This window comes from Astatotilapia calliptera, chromosome 17, assembly GCF_964374335.1.
Source record: "Astatotilapia calliptera chromosome 17, fAstCal68.1, whole genome shotgun sequence".
In the NCBI taxonomy this organism is placed as follows: domain Eukaryota; kingdom Metazoa; phylum Chordata; class Actinopteri; order Cichliformes; family Cichlidae; genus Astatotilapia; species Astatotilapia calliptera.
This window is the reverse complement of record NC_137438.1, coordinates 40,937,412-40,957,221: the sequence shown is the minus strand read 5'-3', so window position 1 is coordinate 40,957,221 and position 19,810 is coordinate 40,937,412. Positions and strand designations below refer to the sequence as shown.

Sequence of the window (19,810 nt, the reverse complement as noted above, 5' to 3'; positions counted from 1 at the left end):
AAATGTCCTGGGGCTTCAAATACCTATTTATTGCTTTGTACATGTGCCGTTTTCTGAGTTTCCACCACCTAGGACAGAGTCAAACTAAATCCTTTTTATGTGTATTTTCTAACTGATACAAACCAAAGTGAGGAAAAACAAAGAGAGACACAAACTGAGAAAGTAGACTTCAAATTCAACTCATTCGCATATTATGTGAGGCTTTGCAAGCACGTCAGGGTATTCAAACCATCTGCTCAACATAAACAATCCTAACTTCATACCTTAATCTGTAAAAAAACAAAAACAAACAGCAGCATGATGTGGCACCTTGTTAAAGTAAAAAAACAGCTTAATATTCATATAATATATGGATATACTTATATTAAAATGAAGGCTAATCTGTTATTTTGCAGGTGTAAAAGATGTGGGATCCCTCCAGTTTGAAATCAACCAAAGGATCCAGATCCGAGCAGGTTAAAGATTAGCGGCCACTTGGGGTTAAAGTAAAGCACTGCGTCTGTGTCGTTTGGTGCTGTGCCATCTGTGATGAGGCTTCTCAGATGCTCATATATACAGCTGTACACTCATCTCTAGCAACTCAGGAACAGCTAATATCCCATCCACCAGAACTATAGATAACTGTTATTTTAATAGTTATGTTAGGATGACTTTAGCACTTAGTAAGGTATCAAAAGCTCTGTACACGTGTATGTATTTGGCAACACAGTTTTATGAGGCTACATTATATCCAAAAGAAGTCACACATAAAAGTGAGACTGTACAATGGTTTAGCTCAGATTCTTGCCTGCCCAGAAATATTCCTACATGGTGTTTTGGAGAAAAACAACACGCTGCCTCAGTGGCAGCACATGGCTGTAGCATAACAAATGGAAGGAAAACATTAAGTTTTCAGATTTTTTTCTTTTCACTTTTACCAGATAAGTAGTACAATCTTTAAAAAATGGTTAAAGTGAATAATCTGAGTTTATGTTTCAGACAGTGTCTGGACCAACTGGCTACTACAAAGGTTGAAGCACAGGCGAAGATTTGAACATGACCGGGTTGGTAAATGGGAGGGATCTCTGTCAACTTCAGGTCCTCCTTCCTTTCAGTCCCATGTTCCACTGCCTCTCACTCCGAAACACGAATGCACACGAAAAGGCACAATACAGTGAGCAACTGCAAAATATCACGTCACCTGAACTCAGCCAAATAAACTATTTATATATATGGATGTGCTTGATGTCAAAACTGATGATTAAATTAAAAGCTTAACCCTTAAACTGAATGTCCAGTCCAATCTGCTTAGTTTCCCCTCACTCAGGAGTACACCCTTCAGATACTTGATGGGGTTAGTGCTAACCTCAGACTAAACAGAACAGTCCACTGGTTTCTCCATCACCCCCTTACACCACATCTGTCTGAGTCTAGATTACAGGGATTTATCCAGCTATTTCCAAAGACATTTACAAACACTTTATGTTAGGACTGGCCATTTGTCCTGAGGTTAGGAAGGAGCCACGTGTCATAATTTCCATTTACAAGATGAATGGTTTGTTACTCTGCTATATGTGGGCCTTTTGGATCATGGAAATGCTTTGGATTGCTCATGTGCCACAGATTACAAAGCCATTATCAGTAAACCACCCAAATTTTATGAAGCTAACTAAATTACACGGTCCATAAAAGTGACTGGACGCTATCCGTCTCCTGCGAGGTCTAAATCCTTTCCAGTCAGCATCAGGCTCCACTCGGCTTTTCAGGGCTACTCAGAAGTATTCACACCAGAGCAGTGGCTACATTCTGCCTGGAAAAGGCAAACCTTTCCCTTTCATCTGGGGTTTGGTCACCTGCTCGCTGGTTAACTCCTTCCTGTTTACAACACATTCCCAAAAAGCAGGGGCACTGTGTAAAAAGTAATTTGACTTGTTTGATTATTTAAAGCCTTATTCAATTAAAAAAAATAGTACAAAGGCAACATATCAAACATTAAATCTGAGCTGAGAAATGCAGTGTTTTCAATATACTGAATTAGATGCGTGAAACATTAAAAACTGAGACCAGGTTTGCTCCCGTATTTTAACACTCCTTAAACTTTCTGAAACGTGTGGAGAGTGAAAGTTTTTTTCTCCACTCTGTGTTTATACACCTCTCTGCATTTAATCATTAGTAATAATTATCATCTCTGGCTCTCTTTATCCCATCTTCCTCACATCAACAACCAGCCATGGCAAATGGCTGCACCTCCCTGATACTGGTTCTGCTGGAAGTTTGTTCCTGTTAAACCGGAGTTTTTCCTTTCTGCTGTCGCCAAGTGCTTGCACAATTACACGGTCCTTCTTTCCTATATACAGTTCATGAGGTGACTGTTGTGATTTGGTGCTATGTAAATAAAATTGATCTTTTAAACATTTAATAACTTGTACTTTAACTTTGGAGTTGGAATTGCACTTTGCTTTTAATCATATTTTGCACAGCTGTTTGAACGCTGAACAAAGCTTTATTGTAACACTACAGCAATGAATTTCTGGGCTTCTTCAGGCATTTTGTAGTTAAACCACATAATTTTTAAACTAAACCATTTTACAGTCCTAGAATATGCTGACATCTCCACAGAATGTGTTTTGCTTAAGGACAGAGTATGTGCCGGCAGATCTAATGAGCACTAAAGATACAGAATATCTGCCTCTTTGAATATGATGGCTGGTCGTCTAGGTGTCGGTCAGTCTGAATCATCATCCTCTCAGTCTCCGTCTCTGTATTGGCACGTAACACTAGTGCCAACAGATTTAGTTGTAAATGCAGGAAGCATTGCTCTGTGCAGGCTGGATACATTTGAGCTCAATGGGACGCCAGTGAGGATGTCCAGGCCGCCATTGCTCATGTGTCACTGCTCACCAAAGTGAACGTCTGCGCTGCAAAGAGAAGAAGAGGAGAATGAAATTTAGATTAGTGCTGTTCTTTTTTACTTATTTACCTACTAGTACTTTAACCATCGATGTAGGTTTATTAACACTAAAACTATTGGGTATTAGAAGATAATCCTTCTAGAGAATTGGAACAAGTATTTGGTGAGTCATAAGATAGAAAGTGATTTAGTTGCAACTGGTATATTATTATTATTATTATTATTATTATTATTGTTGTTGTTGTTATACTTGCACAGTGGAGAGCACTGCTGATTATAAAAAACAAGATGTTTTTTTATAAATAATAAGAATAATCGTTGGCTTCATAATATCTTACGTAACACGGCGTGAAAGGCCAACAATGAAACAAACAACATTAAAGAGAAAATCTTTTTCAGACTTTTGGTTTGTAGTTTGCAGTGAATGAAGATGAACTTTCTTTGGAACTTGTTTCGTCGTTGACTCAGTGCTGGGGGTCCAGCACATAACAGTCTATAACAACACTAATTATATGGTTGAACATTATTAACAAACGCTGGTAGTTAATAAAATGGGGGGTGAATTTTGTTAGCTTTGCACATGTTCTAGTAGACACTATCCTCTACAGTGTATTTAATTTGGAGATTACAGTATAAGCATCAAAAACATGCCTCTGTACACCAGCAGTGTACAGAGGCATGTAAGTCCAAAAATAAACCTGAGGCTAAAGACGTTCAGCTGCATTTAAGAATCACAGTCAATTGTATATAAAGATGAAATGAATTGGAGACAAACAGTCATTAGTCAATATTTAACGGGAAATGAATCAGTCACAAGACAGAAGTTGATTCAAAGTGTTTAATTAGTATTTTATGGTTTTTATTGTACCGTGCATCTGGAAAGTATTCGTAGCGCTTCACTCGTTCCACATGCTGTCACGTTACAGCCTTAACATGGATCCAATTATTCTTTCACCTAAAATTCTACTAAATAATGACACAGTGAAAAATGTTGGCTTGAAATTTTTGAAAATGTATTACAATTAAAAAGTAATGCAGCCTTTGCCATAACACTCAAAACTGAGCTTAGGTGCATCCCCTCTCCACTGGTCATCTGTTAGACGTTTCAACAACTTCACTGGAGTCCACCTGTAGTAAATTCAGTTGATTGGAAATGATTCTGAGAGTTGCCCACCTGTCTATGTAAGGTCTCACAGAGCTGTGTCGCGGCACACCGGTGTGCCGTGAAAAATGATCAGGTGTGCCGTGGAAGATTATCTGGCTGTATCCCAATTCAGGGTCTGCAGCCTTAACGGTCCACAAGGGCCGCCCACTCAAAGACCGCTAAGGCCGGGAGTGCGAGGCTTCTGAAATGGGACGGTCTAGCCTTCGCTATGCTGCCTGGGTTGCCTAGCAACCATGACACTAACAGCTGGAAACATTTCAAACAGCTTTGTTTGACAGAAATGAAGGAGAAAATATTTGTTCATTTGTTTCTACATGAGCTCTGTGTGATTAGTTGAGTATCTGAGGCTGAGACCACAGGACTGTAAAACACGATTGTTGGGCTTCATTTCTGTGCTGAACAGTCATTTAAGATTAGCTAGTAAATAACAATTAGCTGATGTTGTTCATGAGACTAAAGTCATCTCACTGTGGTAATGTAAATATAATATGGCCAATATTAAAGTTATTATATTAATCATTATGATTTATTACAGCAGTGAGTTTGAACTCTGTGTCAAATACTGAGCTGCAGTAAAGATTCAAGTTGCATTTATTTATATTTCCTTAAATCTTCACTCAAAGACAAGTATCTTTGACAGTGTATCTATAGATGTGTTATATATAAGAGACAAATATTGTTTTAATACGTTGGCATTACTAAATTTGGCTCAATGCTTACATATATGTGTAAAAGCAAATGTAGGAGCTGTGATAACTGTGTCTGATAGAATGAAGAGTAGACTGATATATGAAATATTCCTTTATTGGGTGAGAAAATCAGACCATGTCATAACTGCTGTAAGTCACACAGAATAGATATCAGAGCCTTAAACAGGCTGACGTCTGCTAAATGGGTCAAACTGGGCAGGAAGTCTACAAACACATAACATCCTTATAGAATACGATGTAACACTATAGATCAACTTAGCTCAGAATATATAAAGCATATAAACAGTTACAGCAATATGATGCAACAAACACAGCAGCTACTGATCCAAAATACTCAAAGCTTCATAGAACTGAAACCAACATTTATTTTAGCTCCATTCTGCTGCTGATACAGACTTTAGGTTTCTGAACATTAAACTTGTTGCTGCCTTTCATAGTGTGTAACTTGAAGGCCCTGAGTACTCTGAGTACTTTCTCCCACACTGGAAACACTGGGATGATCACATTATTTGAACATTACCTAATAAGACTGATTCAGGACAGACGAGGAGCGTGTCAGGTTACATTTCACTGTGTGTTATACAGTGGGATGCAAAGGTTTGGGCAACCTTGTTAATAGTCATTATTTTCCTGTATAAATCGTTGTTACAATAAAAAATGTCAGTTAAATATATCATATAGGAGACACACACAGTGATATTTGAGAAGTGAAATGAAGTTTATTGGATTTACAGAAAGTGTGCAATAATTGTTTAAACAAAATCAACAAAAAAAGAAATGAAATCAATATTTAGTAGATCTGCCTTTTGCAGAAATTCCAGCCTCTAAACACTTCCTGTAGGTTCCAGTGAGAGTCTGGATTGTGGTTGAAGGTATTTTGGACGATTCCTCTTTACAAAACATCTCTAGTTCATTCAGGTTTGATGGCTTCTGAGCATGGACAGCTCTCTTTAACTCACACCACAGATTTTCATTAATATTCAGGTCTGAGCTGAGAACGTTCCAGAACGTTGTTCTTGTTCCTCTGCATGAAAGCTTTAGTGGATTTTCAGCAGTGTTTCGGGTCGTTGTCTTGTTGAAAGATCCAGCCCCGGCGCAGCTTCAGCTTTGTCACTGATTCTCCAGAATCTGCTGATACTGAGTGGAATCCATGTGTCCCTCAACTCTGACAAGATTCCCAGTCCCTGCACTGGCCACACAGCCCCACAGCATGATGGAACCAGCACCATATTTTACTGGAGGCAGCAGGTGTGTTTCTTGGACTGCTGTGTTCTTTTTCCTCGATGCATTACGTCCCTTGTTATGCCCAAATAACTCAGTTTTATTTTCATCAGTCCACAGCAGCTTATTCCAGAATGAAGCTGGTTTGTCCAAATGTGCTTTAGCGGCTCTGTTTGTGCTGTGGGCGGAGCAAAGGCTTCCTCTGCATCACTCTCACATGCAGCATCTCCTTGTGTAAAGTGCGCCGAATGGTTGAACGATGCACAGCGACTCCATCTGCTGCAACATGATGTTGTAGGTCTTTGGTGCAGGTCTGTGGGTCGACTCTGACTGTTCTCACCGTCGCTTCTGTCTATCCGAGATTTTTCTTGGTCTGTCACTTCGAGACTTAACTTGAACTGAGCCTGTGGTCTTCCATGTTCTCAATATGTTCCTAACTGTGGGAACAGACGGCTTACATCTCTGAGACAGCTTTCTGTGTCCTTCCCCTAAACCATGATGCTGAACAATCTTTGTCTTCAGGTCATTTGACAGTTGTTCTGAGACCCCCGTGTTGCTACTCTTCAGAGGAGATTAAAGGAGGAGGGAAACTATCATTTGACCCCCTTAAATACTCTTTCTCATTATTGGATTCACCTGTGTATGTAGGTCAGGGGTCACTGAGGTTACCGAGCCAATTTCAGTTCCAATAATTAGTTCTGAAGGTTTTGGAATCAATAAAATGACAACAGATTGATGCACCTGCCTGATTTTGTTTAAACAATTATTGCACATTTTCTGTAAATCCAATAAATTTCATTTCACTTCTCAAATATCACTGTGTGTGTCTCCTAAATGATATATTTAACTGAAATTTTCTTATCGCAACAACCAACAATTTATACAGGAAAATAATGACTATTAACAAGGTTGCCCAAACATTTGCACTGTACTTGTATTACTATGCATGTGACGAATAAAGAACCTTGAACAGTTAGTGAATTTAAACTTTCCTAGCAGTGCTTCACAAACAGGGAACAGTCTGTCTATTCTCTCCATCTGTCAGCTGCTGCTGGCTCTTCCTCCTCCTCTTCCTCACACACTGCTGAGTTTGTCCTGGTGGATCATCAGGGGTGCAAAGCCTCACAGATGATGTACAGCAGTGGCTCCCTCAGTCTGTCCTCACTCTGGACACTTGCAGTCGTCACACATGGAAATCAAATGTGTGATAAGCTGCAGGATTCAAACACAAGTGTAACTTATAAACACATGTTCATACTTTTATTCCACAATCAGAGAGAAAGAAACAGAGAGAGAGTGCAGGACAGACAGACAGGTGACAGTCTCAGGTGTACACACTGCTACACAACAGCACAGAGAAGCAGGATTTAGTGTTTGTGTTATTACGAGTGTAAACAAGAAGAGTTCCAGATGGTGCAGTGGACACATGTGTGACTGCTGTGATTAAAGCATCTTTCTTTCAGCTTAACGAGTGAACCGTCAGCTCGTTCAAACACACGTTAAAGTCCGTTTGGCTCGACACCACCGAACAGAGGCAGCAATATAACATAGCTAACATTAACAGTGCAGTGAATCCTGCTTGTGCCGTGATATTCAGGACTGCAAACCGAGCAGCATCACTGACTTTCAGCTTGTTGTGTTTGTGGATATATGACTGACTTTAATTATCCACAAAATCATCACATTCTCTGTAAGATTAAGGTCGACTATTGAACGGCGTATATTTTAAAGTAAAGGCTTTAAAACCAAGTTAGTACAAACATCTCTAATGTCACATAACTTTGCCGACATGTGGCCAACAGTAATGTTTAATGTTCTTCGTTATTAAACATTCGCACATAAATAAGTGACATCATATTCAGTACTTACTTTTGAAAGTTTACTCTTCTTCCGCCCCGCTTCAGCCGTCCGCCGTTTTTTTCCGGCAAAATTATCCACACCCACCGCCGCGCTATGAAGTCTGGGATATGTTGGGCCATGGAGGATACACGGACCCATCCTTCAAATCCGGGGAAACAAAGGACGCATTTGAGGGCTGCATTTCGTGCAGCCTTTGAATTGGGACAGTCTTCGTTGCGTCGCTGTGACGTGATCGGCCTTAAAATGCGGCCTTTAAGGCTGCAGACCCTGAATTGGGATACAGCCTCTGGTTCTACCTGATTAGTACTCTAAGCTGGTTTCCTGCAGGTTTTAGATCCTTGATCCAACACAGCCTATTTAAATGGCTAAATGACCTCCTCAACATGTCTTGAAGTTCTTCACAGACCTGATAATGAACTAATCATTTGATTCAGATGTGATGACCCAGGGTGAGATCTAAAACCTGCAGAACACCGGCCCTCGAGGCCTGGAGTTGGACACCCCTGCTCTAAGTGATTGGCGTGAGTAACGGGCAGAACAATTACATTCTCTTCCACTAGAGGGCAGTACAACTACCTGGTCTAATAAATGGGTTGTCAACTGCCAGTAAAACAGAAGAAGAAATGACATAATCGTCATGCTGTGAGACGACGCAGCGTATGGGCTCAAAATGTGGTCATAAATATTTTGTACTTGTAAAAAAGATTTGTATGTGTAAAAAAGAATTTGTGTGTGCGTAAAAAATATTTGTGTGGACTTAGAAAAAAAACCCTGCAAGTTACAAGTACGAATTTTGACCCTACTTTTCTTCCTTTCATCTGATTGGTCAATGTCATGTCAATCACAAATGTAACAATCCAATCAGAGAACAGATGGGTTTGGCTGTCGGAGGGGCGCTTTTTTTGAACTGCAGGTCTTTGAAGGGAATAAATGCCCTTTTACATGCCAACCCAGCGTTTTCCTTCATCACCACGAAGGAAAACAGTCTGTGGTCGTCCGAGTTTGGTGATTTTTGTGTCACAGGTCTACGTGTTTAATACAGGGACTTCCACAGCCTTTTCAACAGCGCTGCGGACCGCGGGGTGGGGGCGGGCAGTGTTTTGGAAATGACAGTCTTCATTACAAAGCTTTCTTCGTTATGAATTAGCATACATGTTTTTATTGAACATTTGAAGAACCAGCAAAAAAAAAAAAAACTCTTGTAGAGGACATAAAGTCAGAGATAGAAAAGACAAGGAGCAGGTGCATCTAGTACAGGTAGAGCTGCTGCAAAAACCCACAGAGCCCAGCAGCCAGCGCAACAAATTCTGGATCCTTTGCTTTTAGTTAGCAGTTAGCATTAATAATAATAATAATAATAATAATAATAATAATAATGGATACTTTATTGATCCCCATGGGGAAATTACTTGTTTTTCTCTGCATTTGACCCATTCACTCAGTGAAGCAGTGGGCAGCCCACTAAGCAGGCGCCCGGGGAGCAGTGTGTAGGGACGGTACCTTGCTCAGGGGTACCTCAGGGTAGCCGTTAAGTGGATTCGAACCGCCGACCATTAGCAGCACATCCTGCGTCCGACGTGAAAGGACTTTTATGCTGCGCACTGTGACTCACAGCAATGGTCCTGGGTCAGCCCTGACTTTGTGTTAAACTAATCCTAAAGTAATAATGGTATTTCTAACCACTGATATACCACAACTTTTTCCTTTCAACAGCTACTGAAAGTTAGGGGACCTAGCTGCTATCGGATATTTATATAGAGATCCTCCAGCTTCAAACTGTATCACCCTTCAAGGACCTGCAGTTCAAAAAAGCACCCCTCCGACAGCCAAACCCATCTGTTCTCTGATTGGATTGTTACATTTGTGATTGACATGACATTGACCAATCAGATGAAAGGAAGAAAAATAGGGTCAAAATTCGTACTTGTAACTTGCATGGTTTTTTTTTCTAAGTCCACATACAAATCTTTTTTACACATACAAATCTTTTTTACACACACAAATCTTTTTTACACATACAAAATATTTATGACCACAGTTTGAGCCCATAGCAGCGCGTAACAGATAAATATTTGAAAAGAACCAGTCAGGCTGACTTGGTCCTGCAGAAAACTCCGACCCAGATGAAGGCCCTGGCAGGAGTAGTGGTCAGAAGAAAGCAAAGAAGCTATGCTGGGCACAACCTGAGCCAAGTCAGCTATACCTGCTGCGCGGGGGGAAATTATTAATATGCTTTTTGTGACATTTTTGTTTAGTGTAATTTTTCTAACATGAAATATTTGCCGTGGCTCCAAAAGGCTGGGAAACACTGCCGTAGAGGACAAACCAATCTTCAAGTCCAAGAATGTCTGTAGGCTCTGAGACAGATGTGGGGAAGGGGAAAGAAGAATTTTGGCATTTCCAAACATTTCAAACCATTCAAAGCAGAAAACATGTGTCTTGTGTAGCTTCCTTGTATTTCTCTTATCTCTCCATTACAGTGTATTTGTCACGGTCCGGGGCAGCGGCCGTGTGAAGAGTGGAAAGGAGGACTCAAATGCAGCACTTACTCAGATGTGAAGGCGATTTATTGACAATATCAAACATAAAGTGGAGATGGCAAAACAGAACTAAGGATGAACTAAACTGGGTGAAACTACACAAAGGAGTGGCAAACCTGAACATGAAGGGAGAACAGCAGGGAGAGCACGCAGGGGATTTCACAGGGTATGAACACAGACGACGCGACGAGGAGCAGAGGAAAACACACACTATAAGTACACAAAGAGACACTGGTGGGAGACACAGCTGGACCTGATTAACCTGACGAGACACTAACACCAGGGACCAATAGAGGGAGCACAAACCCAAAACCCAGTATCTAAAATCCCAAAACACAAACCATCCCAAAACAGCCCAAGAATAATAAAGAGAATAATAACAATAAGGAACACAAACACAAAGTCACTGAGTCATGGCCGCAGGACCATGACAGTATTCTATGGCTTTCTGAACCGCGAGATGCCCAGTGGTCAATATTCATCTCCCTAAAACAGTCACAGGGTCCATGACGACAAAAGCCATCAGAATGAACATCTCACAGCTGCAGCAAAACACACACAGAGTGGGCTTTTCTTCCACCTCTACAGCCAATACAACAAAAAAACTGAAAGCAGCCACCTGAGTTATTCCAGCTTCAGGTTAGACGCAGCATAAAGGTGCATGTAAAATGAAAACACTTATTTCTATATACACAGAGAGGAAAGTTAGATCGAACCACAAGTGGTCACGTAAGACTCATGTAGATGCTTTCTAAAGGCAGGAAAGCATAAGAGGGGTCACGCTTATCCTTCTTGATTGGTGTACAGTAAACATCACAGCCTGAAGCCTCTGGCAGCAGCTGTTAGCGTGAAGAAGAACAAGGATAAGTTCCTCATGCAGCAAAGGTTTCAGCCCCGACACTTCAGTCTTCTTATCTTATACTTTTAGCTTAATGTAGATCTGCCAAAGTTCAATGACACATTTGATCAAATGTATTATCTATTCACATGTTGCAATAATATAAATAAAGTGATTTCTCCGCTTAGTAATCAATAAGCTGTAATTCTGGTTATGCAATGCCAAAATATCCACCGACTGTTGGATAACTCGTATATTTCTAAATGTACCTGTGCAACGCCCCACGATGATGTCAGCACACAACATTTCTGACTTATTTCAGTTTTCAACGTTGAACTTTCCCTCATACGTACACACAGAAACATGGATAATGACACAGGATTGGTGAGGATACAGAGCGTAGCTAAAGTTACTGCTGAAATAAATTAGTCTTGTTTGTAGTGTTCAAAGATACTTTGGTATCAGGTCAAAATGTCCAGTGGAAAAATGAAACTAACCTGAGAATCAGTTTTTACTAACGTCGGTTTAAAAAAGATGATCTCGATATACATGAGACATATGTAAGCCGTAAGATTAACCAGTGTAAATGTTTTCACGTGTGATGAGTTAATATGCCTTTGATTTGGGTACAAAGAGGTCTTTGAAAGACTTTTGACTTACATGCCAAAATACTGTTGTTGTGTTTTTTGTTGTCTGCTGTCAGCTGGTTGTATGAATCCAGGCTCTTCCCGAGGTTCTTATCTCCCCTCGACGGTTGTGTCATCTCTTCGACCTCGGGCTCAGGGCTTGGAGTCTCAGGCTCAACAATCTGGAAGCTACAGTTGGTAGAAGCAGAACAGGTCATAACGACTGATTAGTTTCAATGATGGACATCAGACTGTAGCTCAGTATTTTTACAGCATCTTGTTTTGCTTTTCTCTGTAATGACAGCAGAGAACAAATACTATCGAGTTGGTGCTCCAGTGAGCTGTGTTTCCAATGTAGCTCTAAGCTGTTGTGTCAGTGCAAAGATAGGTACACCCACAGACACCCACAGACACCCACAGACACAAACAGACACACACACAGACACCCACAGACACACACAGACACAAACAGACACACACACAGACACCTGTTTTCAGTGGTGGCATTTGTAGGTGAGCTGGTCAGATCTTGCTCTCGGCTTTCATCGTCCTCGAAGGGCTCAAGGTTCACAATCTCCACCCGCTGAGGCTCCGTGCCCAAGTCCAGGATCACCACCTTTTGACTCTCACACAGCTAAAACACAGATTCACTTTCATGAGAGAATGCAGGGATCTGAAGGTTGGAAATAAATGCAGTGTCAGTTTAAGAAATGATTCAAAGCAAACTGACTTTGGCTGTTTTTACACAACAGCTACGACTGTATGATATGAAGTGTGCTGTTGGAGTTGGTACAGACAGCTGAAGCCTGTTAAAGGGCGACTAATGTCATTCTGAGTCAGCATTATTGACATCATCATTTCTTGAGATGGCGCCGGTGTGTGTGGCTGGCCGTCCTCGCCTGTGCTTCTGCTTTCTACCTTTCCTTCCCCTTTTACTGGACTTTGGCATAGTACTCCTTATTTTTTTGGTTTTATGCTCATCGTGTGGTTGTGCAATAATAACCTACGACAGACAAACGCTTTTAAATCTCCGATTCTCTTACTGGCATCGCTCGAGCCATGCTGGAACCTGGGTGACGCCACCCTGTTACGGCTAGACTCCTCCACCAGTATTTCCTGGTTACCCCTTCCCAACCTGCACAAGAAACGTTACAGGAAACGGGGTAAAAGGAGGGGTCTCCGCGTCCGCCTCAAGGCTTACCTTAAAGCAAAGGCTACGGATTATCCATATGCTGGCCGTCTACGCTTCCTCCCCTCCTCCGGAGACCGCTTTGATGCTAAACTACTGAGCCATCGGTGGATCTGCCCCGCTGATTACAAGCCTACCCAGCCCTTCCAGTGGCATGCCTTCCTGTTCGACCCTGGATTACGTCCTCCAGACGTGGCGTCCATCACAACAACCTAAGCGCTCTGCGACGTGCTACCAGTGGTGACCTAGCTGCCTGGACTCGTATGGCTTTACTAAATGTCAGGTGACTGGCGAACAAGACCTTTCTTTTAAATGACTTTTTCCTCACTACTGGACTGGACGTTTTACTCCTGACGGAGACCTGGATTCGCCCCGGTGAGTCCATCCCCTTCTCCGAGCTTCTCCCCCCAGACTGTGCCTTTTTTAGACTTACTGGCCGAGGTGGTGGCTTAGCTTCGGTTTTTAAAAATAACCTCCAGCAGCTCCCCTCCCCTACCTACCCCAGCTTTGAGGCTCAGCTGCTGGAGATGACTGACTGTTAGGCTACTCTGTGTGTCGCGGTCTATCACCCGCCTAAATACAATAAGACTTTTATCTCTGAATTTGCCGACCTTGTAGGATCTGTTCTTTTTAAACATGGCTGTGTTCTTATTACTGGATTTTAATATACACGTCTGCTGTAAGGACGACCCGTCAGCTGAAGACTTTCTTGCATTAACTGACTCTTTTAACCTCGTTCAGTGGGTAAATGAACCTACCCACGCTAAGGCTTGGACATTTGCATCAAGGATATAAACAATGTGGGGATCTCCGACCACGCCACAGTCATGTTGACTTAGATAATGCTGCACCCTGAGTTCCTGCTTCACGTGTAGTTGATGCTGAAACTGTGGCAAATTTCTCTCTGTCTTTCCTGAATTCTGCGTCCACTTCTTTTGATTGTTCTGCCTCTCATATGGTTGAAGACTTTGCAAACACCTTGTTATCCATATGCTCCTCTATCCTTGACACTGTTGCACCCATTAAAATGAAGCGCCCTACAGCCTTTTCCCAACGCTGGTTAAACGACTCCACACGCGCCTTACGACGTGTTTGCCGCCATGATGAGAGGAGGTGGAGAAAAGATAAACTCCAGGTATCCTGTGAAATCCTATGTGTCAGCCGCTCGAAATTTCAAACTGCTGCTAAAATGGCGAAAGCGGCTTTCTTATCAAAAATGATCCTGGCTCATGGTCACAACCCCTGAACGCTATTTAAAATTTTAATTCGGTGGTCAATCCCCGTCCTGATATGCCGCTGCCGTGCTCGCCGGATCTTTGTGAACAACTTTTAAATCACTTCTTAGATAAAGTTTCTTCTCTTCCTCGCTTCCTGTTTCTGCTCCTGGTTGTTCATCAACCTTCCATCAGTTTGAGCCCGTGTCACTCCTTACTCTGAAGCGATTAGCTGAACAACTGAATAACACTACTCCTATATATGATATCCTCCTGTCTCGCATAGTCAAGGACTGCTTCGACGTAACTGGACCCAGTATTTTATGTTTAATGAATCCTTCTTCAGTCTCTGGCTGCGTCCCGTCAGCTTTGAAACATGCCGTAGTCCAGCAACAGAAACCTTGATAGTAATAATTATGTGAATCACAGGCCGATCTCTAAAGTTGTCGAGAGGATAGTTCTTTCACAAGTCCAGGCGTATTTGGATGTGAACGACATTATTGATAAATTCCAGTCTGCCTTTAAACCACGTCACAGCACTGACACAGCTTAGAGTCCTTAATGTTCTTCTTCTAATTGCTGATACTGGACGTGCTGCGGTCCGAGCTCTATTGCATTTATCCTCGGCTTTTGACATGGTGGATCACAGCATCTTGTTAGAGAGGCTTGAGCATACTGTAGGCATTAGAGGTGTCGCCCGTGGTTGGTTTAAATCATACCTCTCCAACAGGTCCTTCTCGGTCGACCTGGGCACCTGCTCTTCCTCCGCTGCACCCGTCTGCTGTGGCGTGCCTCAAGGATCTGTGCTGGGCCCTATTCTACTCTCTAATCTTTGAGAAATACAATATCGCTTATCACTGTTACGCTGACGATATACAGATCTACTGATCCTGCCTGGTCTCTGCACTGCTTTCAAAGAGTGGCTCTTAGGAAACTAAAATCATTGTGTTTGATAGTAATATTCCTCGTGGACAGTTTTGTGATGCCTTTGGTTCCCTTGCCAGCTCCCTCTCTGACACTGTTAGCAGTTTGGGTGTGTTGCTGCAAAGTGTCCGCTGTAGTTAGATCTAGTTTCTACCAACTGCGTCTCATTTCTAAGACTAAGCATTATGTTCCGCATAAGGACCTGGAAAAGCTTGTTCACGCCTTTGTGACCTGTAGGCTGGATTACTGCAACTCCCTTTATTTCAGTCTTCACTCGGCCCTTCTTCATAGACTGCAAACTGTTCAAAATGACGGGAACTGGGAGGTTTGCCTCTATTACCCCTGTTCTAGCTGACCTGCACTGGCTACCCATTAAATTCCACATCCAATTTAAAATACTGCTGCTTACTTTTAAAATGATCAACAACACAGCCCTGAGCTACCTGATCGAGCTCCTTAGTTCGTACATTCCTGCTCGAGCACTAAGATCGTCTACTCAGTTGCTCCTGGTGCAGCTCGTCTAAGAAACTGGCTCGTCTCTTCCTGAGTCCCTTTGGGAGAATCACCAGTTCTGCTGCTGTGTGATTACAGCCACCTGCTTCTATGGAAATCCCACTTTCCACGTTTCCCAGTTAAAGCCGTTTCCTTCTAGTTCTCGATCTTAAGTATCTGACATCCTTCCTATCACCACTAAACAAGTTTGGTCATACTAATAAACAGTATTGACTATCTTTACACTGCTATCTGCTACACACAACTGTCCGGAGAAATAAAACAGTACCTCATGATCTAATCTGCCCATCGTAACCTGTGGCTCTTCCACACTCTTCAGGCCCGTGTTCCCGTCTTGCTTTACTTCCTCACATTTGCCATTTTTCACCTCCTCTGCTGTGGGCATCTCCTGCAGATAGAAATAAAAATGATTCTGGTGCTGTGTGTACAGAGTGCAGCAAGTGTTGTGTATAAAAACACTCAGTCTCTTTCACAATGGAAACAAGACCACAAAAAACAAGACTTAGAAAGACGTAGAAAACTGAATATGCAGTCTACATTTGCATCTCATGAAGGTCATATGTCGCTGTTTTTGAGTGAAGCTTCTAAGTCTTGGATGAGAATGTTATCAATAGTAGTCTCACTCCAGCCCAGTAGTGGTGCAGAGTTACTGACTTTGGCTGTGACTTCTCCGTGTGGTCACATCTGCCTCCCTCACTCTAATCCTTGCATCCTCTTCTGTTTATATCAGCCCTCTGCATTCCCTTGTTTACTACATCCATGAATTTTCTCTGTGGTCCTACTCTTTTCATTCTGCCTGGCAGCTCCACCTTAAATATCTTTGCCTCTCCAACCTCGTCTCCAAACTGCACAGCCTGAGTCGACGTATTCGTTTCCTAACACTCCGACCTCTTGCTCCACCTTCGCTCGTCTTGTCATCTTCCCTTTCACTGTTTTCCTTCTGGCACAAATCCCCCCTAATACACTGGTCTACTTACTCCACCGTCCCAGCCTTTATATTGTGCATTGCTTTGGTTGGTTGTCCACAGGTATCTGAACTCATCTATTGTCATTCCCTCGATCCTTTGCACCTGTAATTGTGAGTACATTGCAAAAATAATGTGAATAAATTCAAACCTTTGCAACAGTCAGCGTTCTTTCTGTGCAGTTTCCTGCAGCGTCAACAGAAGCTCTGCTCTGCTCCTTGTGCTCCACCTTCAGCTGCTGCAGTGCAGCCTCCAGCTCCAAAGGGTCTGCACCGGCTCCTGCTGGGATACGACTCTGCACAAGGGGGAACATAAACCCCTGAGTTAAGTGACAGATTTCAAACCGCAGAGGTCACATCTGAACTGAAGCGTGTGTGTGAGAGACACACCTGCAGAATAAGAAATGGATTGTCTTTGCTGAAGGACGGTGAGCGGGTTGGGGTTTCTTTCTTTTTCTCACGGAGCAACAAGGCCTCCTGATTTCTTCTTAGTCGATCCAGTTGCTCCTCTACACTCATCCTTGTTCTGCCCACCTCTCTCTCCCCAAATCCTATTTGATCCACTGCACTTTTGGGACGATCCTGCACGGGAAAAGACTTTTCACCTCAAACTGTGACTGTGGCTTTCAGAGAGGGTATGCAACATTTTAACAAAAGATTAAAAATTCACTTGCAAGCACAGTCTGAAATTTAAATATTGCCACAAAGAAGTTCACATTTCCCCAGAAGACTTCAGCTCCAGTTACTTTGTTTTGTTGGCCTTTAACGACCCGAGCTCTGGAGTAAGTGCAGGGTCATCATGTTGTTCATGTAGATATTAATCATGTGTGAATACAAAGTGACTACGCTGCCTTTTACTGTAACTAGCTCACAAAAATACACTACAGTTATACTAGTTTGACACCACACTGTGTGTCTCAGCACCACATGGAAGCTCCTGTCAGGCATCATAGCGGCTAAGATGAACAGGCATGTGGCTCAATGCACACTCCTCATGACAAAGGAATTACCAGAGGAGCGAAACACCAGCTGCTGGTAGACCGAGCAGTCAGCCAAGTCTGCAAGACCAGGCTGACCAACCTGTGCACTGCCTGGACTGATTAGAGGAAGGCCTATGACTCAATGCCCCACAGCTGGATACTGGAATGCCTAGACCTGTACAAGATCAATGGGACCCTAAGAGCCTTCATCAGGATGGGGATGTGGCGTACAACACTAGAGGCCAACTCCAAGCCCATAGCACAAGTCACTATCAAGTGCGGGATCTACCAAGGAGATGCTCTGTCCCCACTGCTGTTCTGCATAGGCCTGAACCCCCTCAGTGAGATCATTAACAAGACTGGCTACGGATACCGACTACGGAACGGAGCAGTTGTCAGCCACCTCCTGTACATGGATGACATCAAGCTGTATGCCAAGAGTGAACGAGACATCGATTCACTGATCCACACTACCAGGCTATACAGCAATGACATTGGAATGTCGTTCGGACTGGAGAATGTAGTCGGATGGTAACAAAGAGAGGGAAGGTAGTCAGAACTGAGGGGATTGAACTACCAGAAGGCAACATTGCAGACATAGAGGACAGTTACAAGTACCTGGGGATCCAGCAGGCGAATGGGAACCATGAAGAGGCCGCTAGAAAAGCTGCAACCACCAAGTACCTGCAGAGGGTCAGGCAAGTCCTGAGGAGTCAGCTGAATGGTAAGAACAAGATCCGGGCCATCAACACGTACGCCCTGCCCGTGATCAGGTACCCTGCTGGGGTAATAGGCTGGCCAAAGGAGGAGATAGAAGCCACTGACATAAAGACAAGAAAGCTCCTTACCATGCATGGAGGGTTTCACCCCAAGTCCAGCACCCTGAGGCTGTACGCTAAGCGGAAGGAAGGGGGCCGGGGACTGGTGAGTGTCAGCACCACAGTCCAGGATGAGACAACGAACATCCAAGAATACATTAGGAAGATGGCCCCAACTGACCGAGTGCTCAGTGAATACCTCAGGCAGCAGAAACCCAAGAAAGAGGAGGGAGACGAGGAACCATCATGGAAGGACAGGCCCCTGCACGGTATGTACCACCGGCAGATAGAGGAGGTGGCTGATATCCAGAAATCTTACCAGTGGCTGGACAAAGCTGGACTGAAAGACAGCACAGAGGCACTAATCATGGCAGCACAAGAACAAGCTCTGAGCACAAGATCCATAGAGGCTGGGGTCTATCACACCAGGCAAGACCCCAGGTGCAGGCTGTGTAAAGATGCCCCAGAGACAATCCAGCACATAACAGCAGGGTGCAAGATGCTAGCAGGCAAGGCATACATGGAACGCCATAACCAAGTGGCCGGCATAGTGTACAGGAACATCTGTGCCGAGTATAACCTGGAAGTCCCGAGGTCAAAATGGGAGACGCCCCCAAGGGTGGTGGAGAATGACTGAGCTGTGGGACTTCCAGATACAGACGGACAAAATGGTGGTGGCTAACCAACCGGACATAGTGGTGGTAGACAAACAGAAGAAGACGGCCGTAGTGATCGATGTAGCGGTTCCCAATGACAGCAATATCAGGAAGAAGGAACACGAGAAGCTGGAGCAGATCCCGGGAACAACATCGGAGATCTCTGTCCAGAAGAGCGCAGTCCTGGGAACAGCTAAGATACTGCAGGACCCTCAAGCTCCCAGGCCTCTGGTAGAGGACCCGAGCCTGAAGGATAAACCGCCCGCAGGGGCGTGCTGGGTGTTATATATATATATATATATATAGAGAGAGAGAGAGAGAACAGAGTCACCAAATGAAGATGATTCTGCTTCTGATCTATATTTACGAGCGGTCAGTGAGAGAGTGCTTCATTTCCTTTTATGTACTCCGAATAAATGCGTCAGACATGACTTGCCCTCGTAGTGCAACAGATTTACCACACTATAAAGGTGAAACTTACAGATCTGGATTCAGGTTTCTTGGTCTTCCTCAGGGTAACGTAGGAAGCAATAGTGGAGGACTCGGCAGGGCTCATTGGGGATTTGGTCCTGGGGGGGATGACACCCACTCGGTACGGGGACACTGTTGGAGAAACAGCCGGAAAATGCTCTCACTCACACATTAATGAAAAACAACTAAAAGGACTAAAAACAATATATAGGCTATGTGTTTTAACTGAAC

The 19,810-nt window shown here is 43.2% G+C and overlaps 1 protein-coding gene across 8 annotated transcripts in view; it reads right to left on the bottom strand.

Annotated features, from left to right (window-relative positions):
* Positions 1-2,421: 2,421 nt before the first annotated feature.
* LOC113009022 (pleckstrin homology domain-containing family A member 5-like) overlaps positions 2,422-19,810 on the bottom strand; it is a 163,361-nt gene continuing 145,972 nt past the window's right edge. For 4 of the 8 annotated variants that reach the window (XM_080291518.1, XM_080291523.1, XM_080291524.1 and 1 more), the window contains 7 exons: positions 19,590-19,711; positions 17,045-17,236; positions 16,807-16,950; positions 15,959-16,078; positions 12,339-12,484; positions 11,885-12,039; positions 2,422-2,897 (listed from right to left, as the gene is read on the bottom strand). In XM_080291518.1, coding sequence (XP_080147644.1) covers positions 2,863-2,897; positions 11,885-12,039; positions 12,339-12,484; positions 15,959-16,078; positions 16,807-16,950; positions 17,045-17,236; positions 19,590-19,711 — 914 coding nt within the window. In that variant the 3' untranslated portion in view covers positions 2,422-2,862. The remainder of the gene's footprint in view (positions 2,898-11,884; positions 12,040-12,338; positions 12,485-15,958; positions 16,079-16,806; positions 16,951-17,044; positions 17,237-19,589; positions 19,712-19,810) is intronic. The other 4 variants (XM_080291526.1, XM_080291525.1, XM_080291519.1 and 1 more) reach the window with 3 other exon arrangements.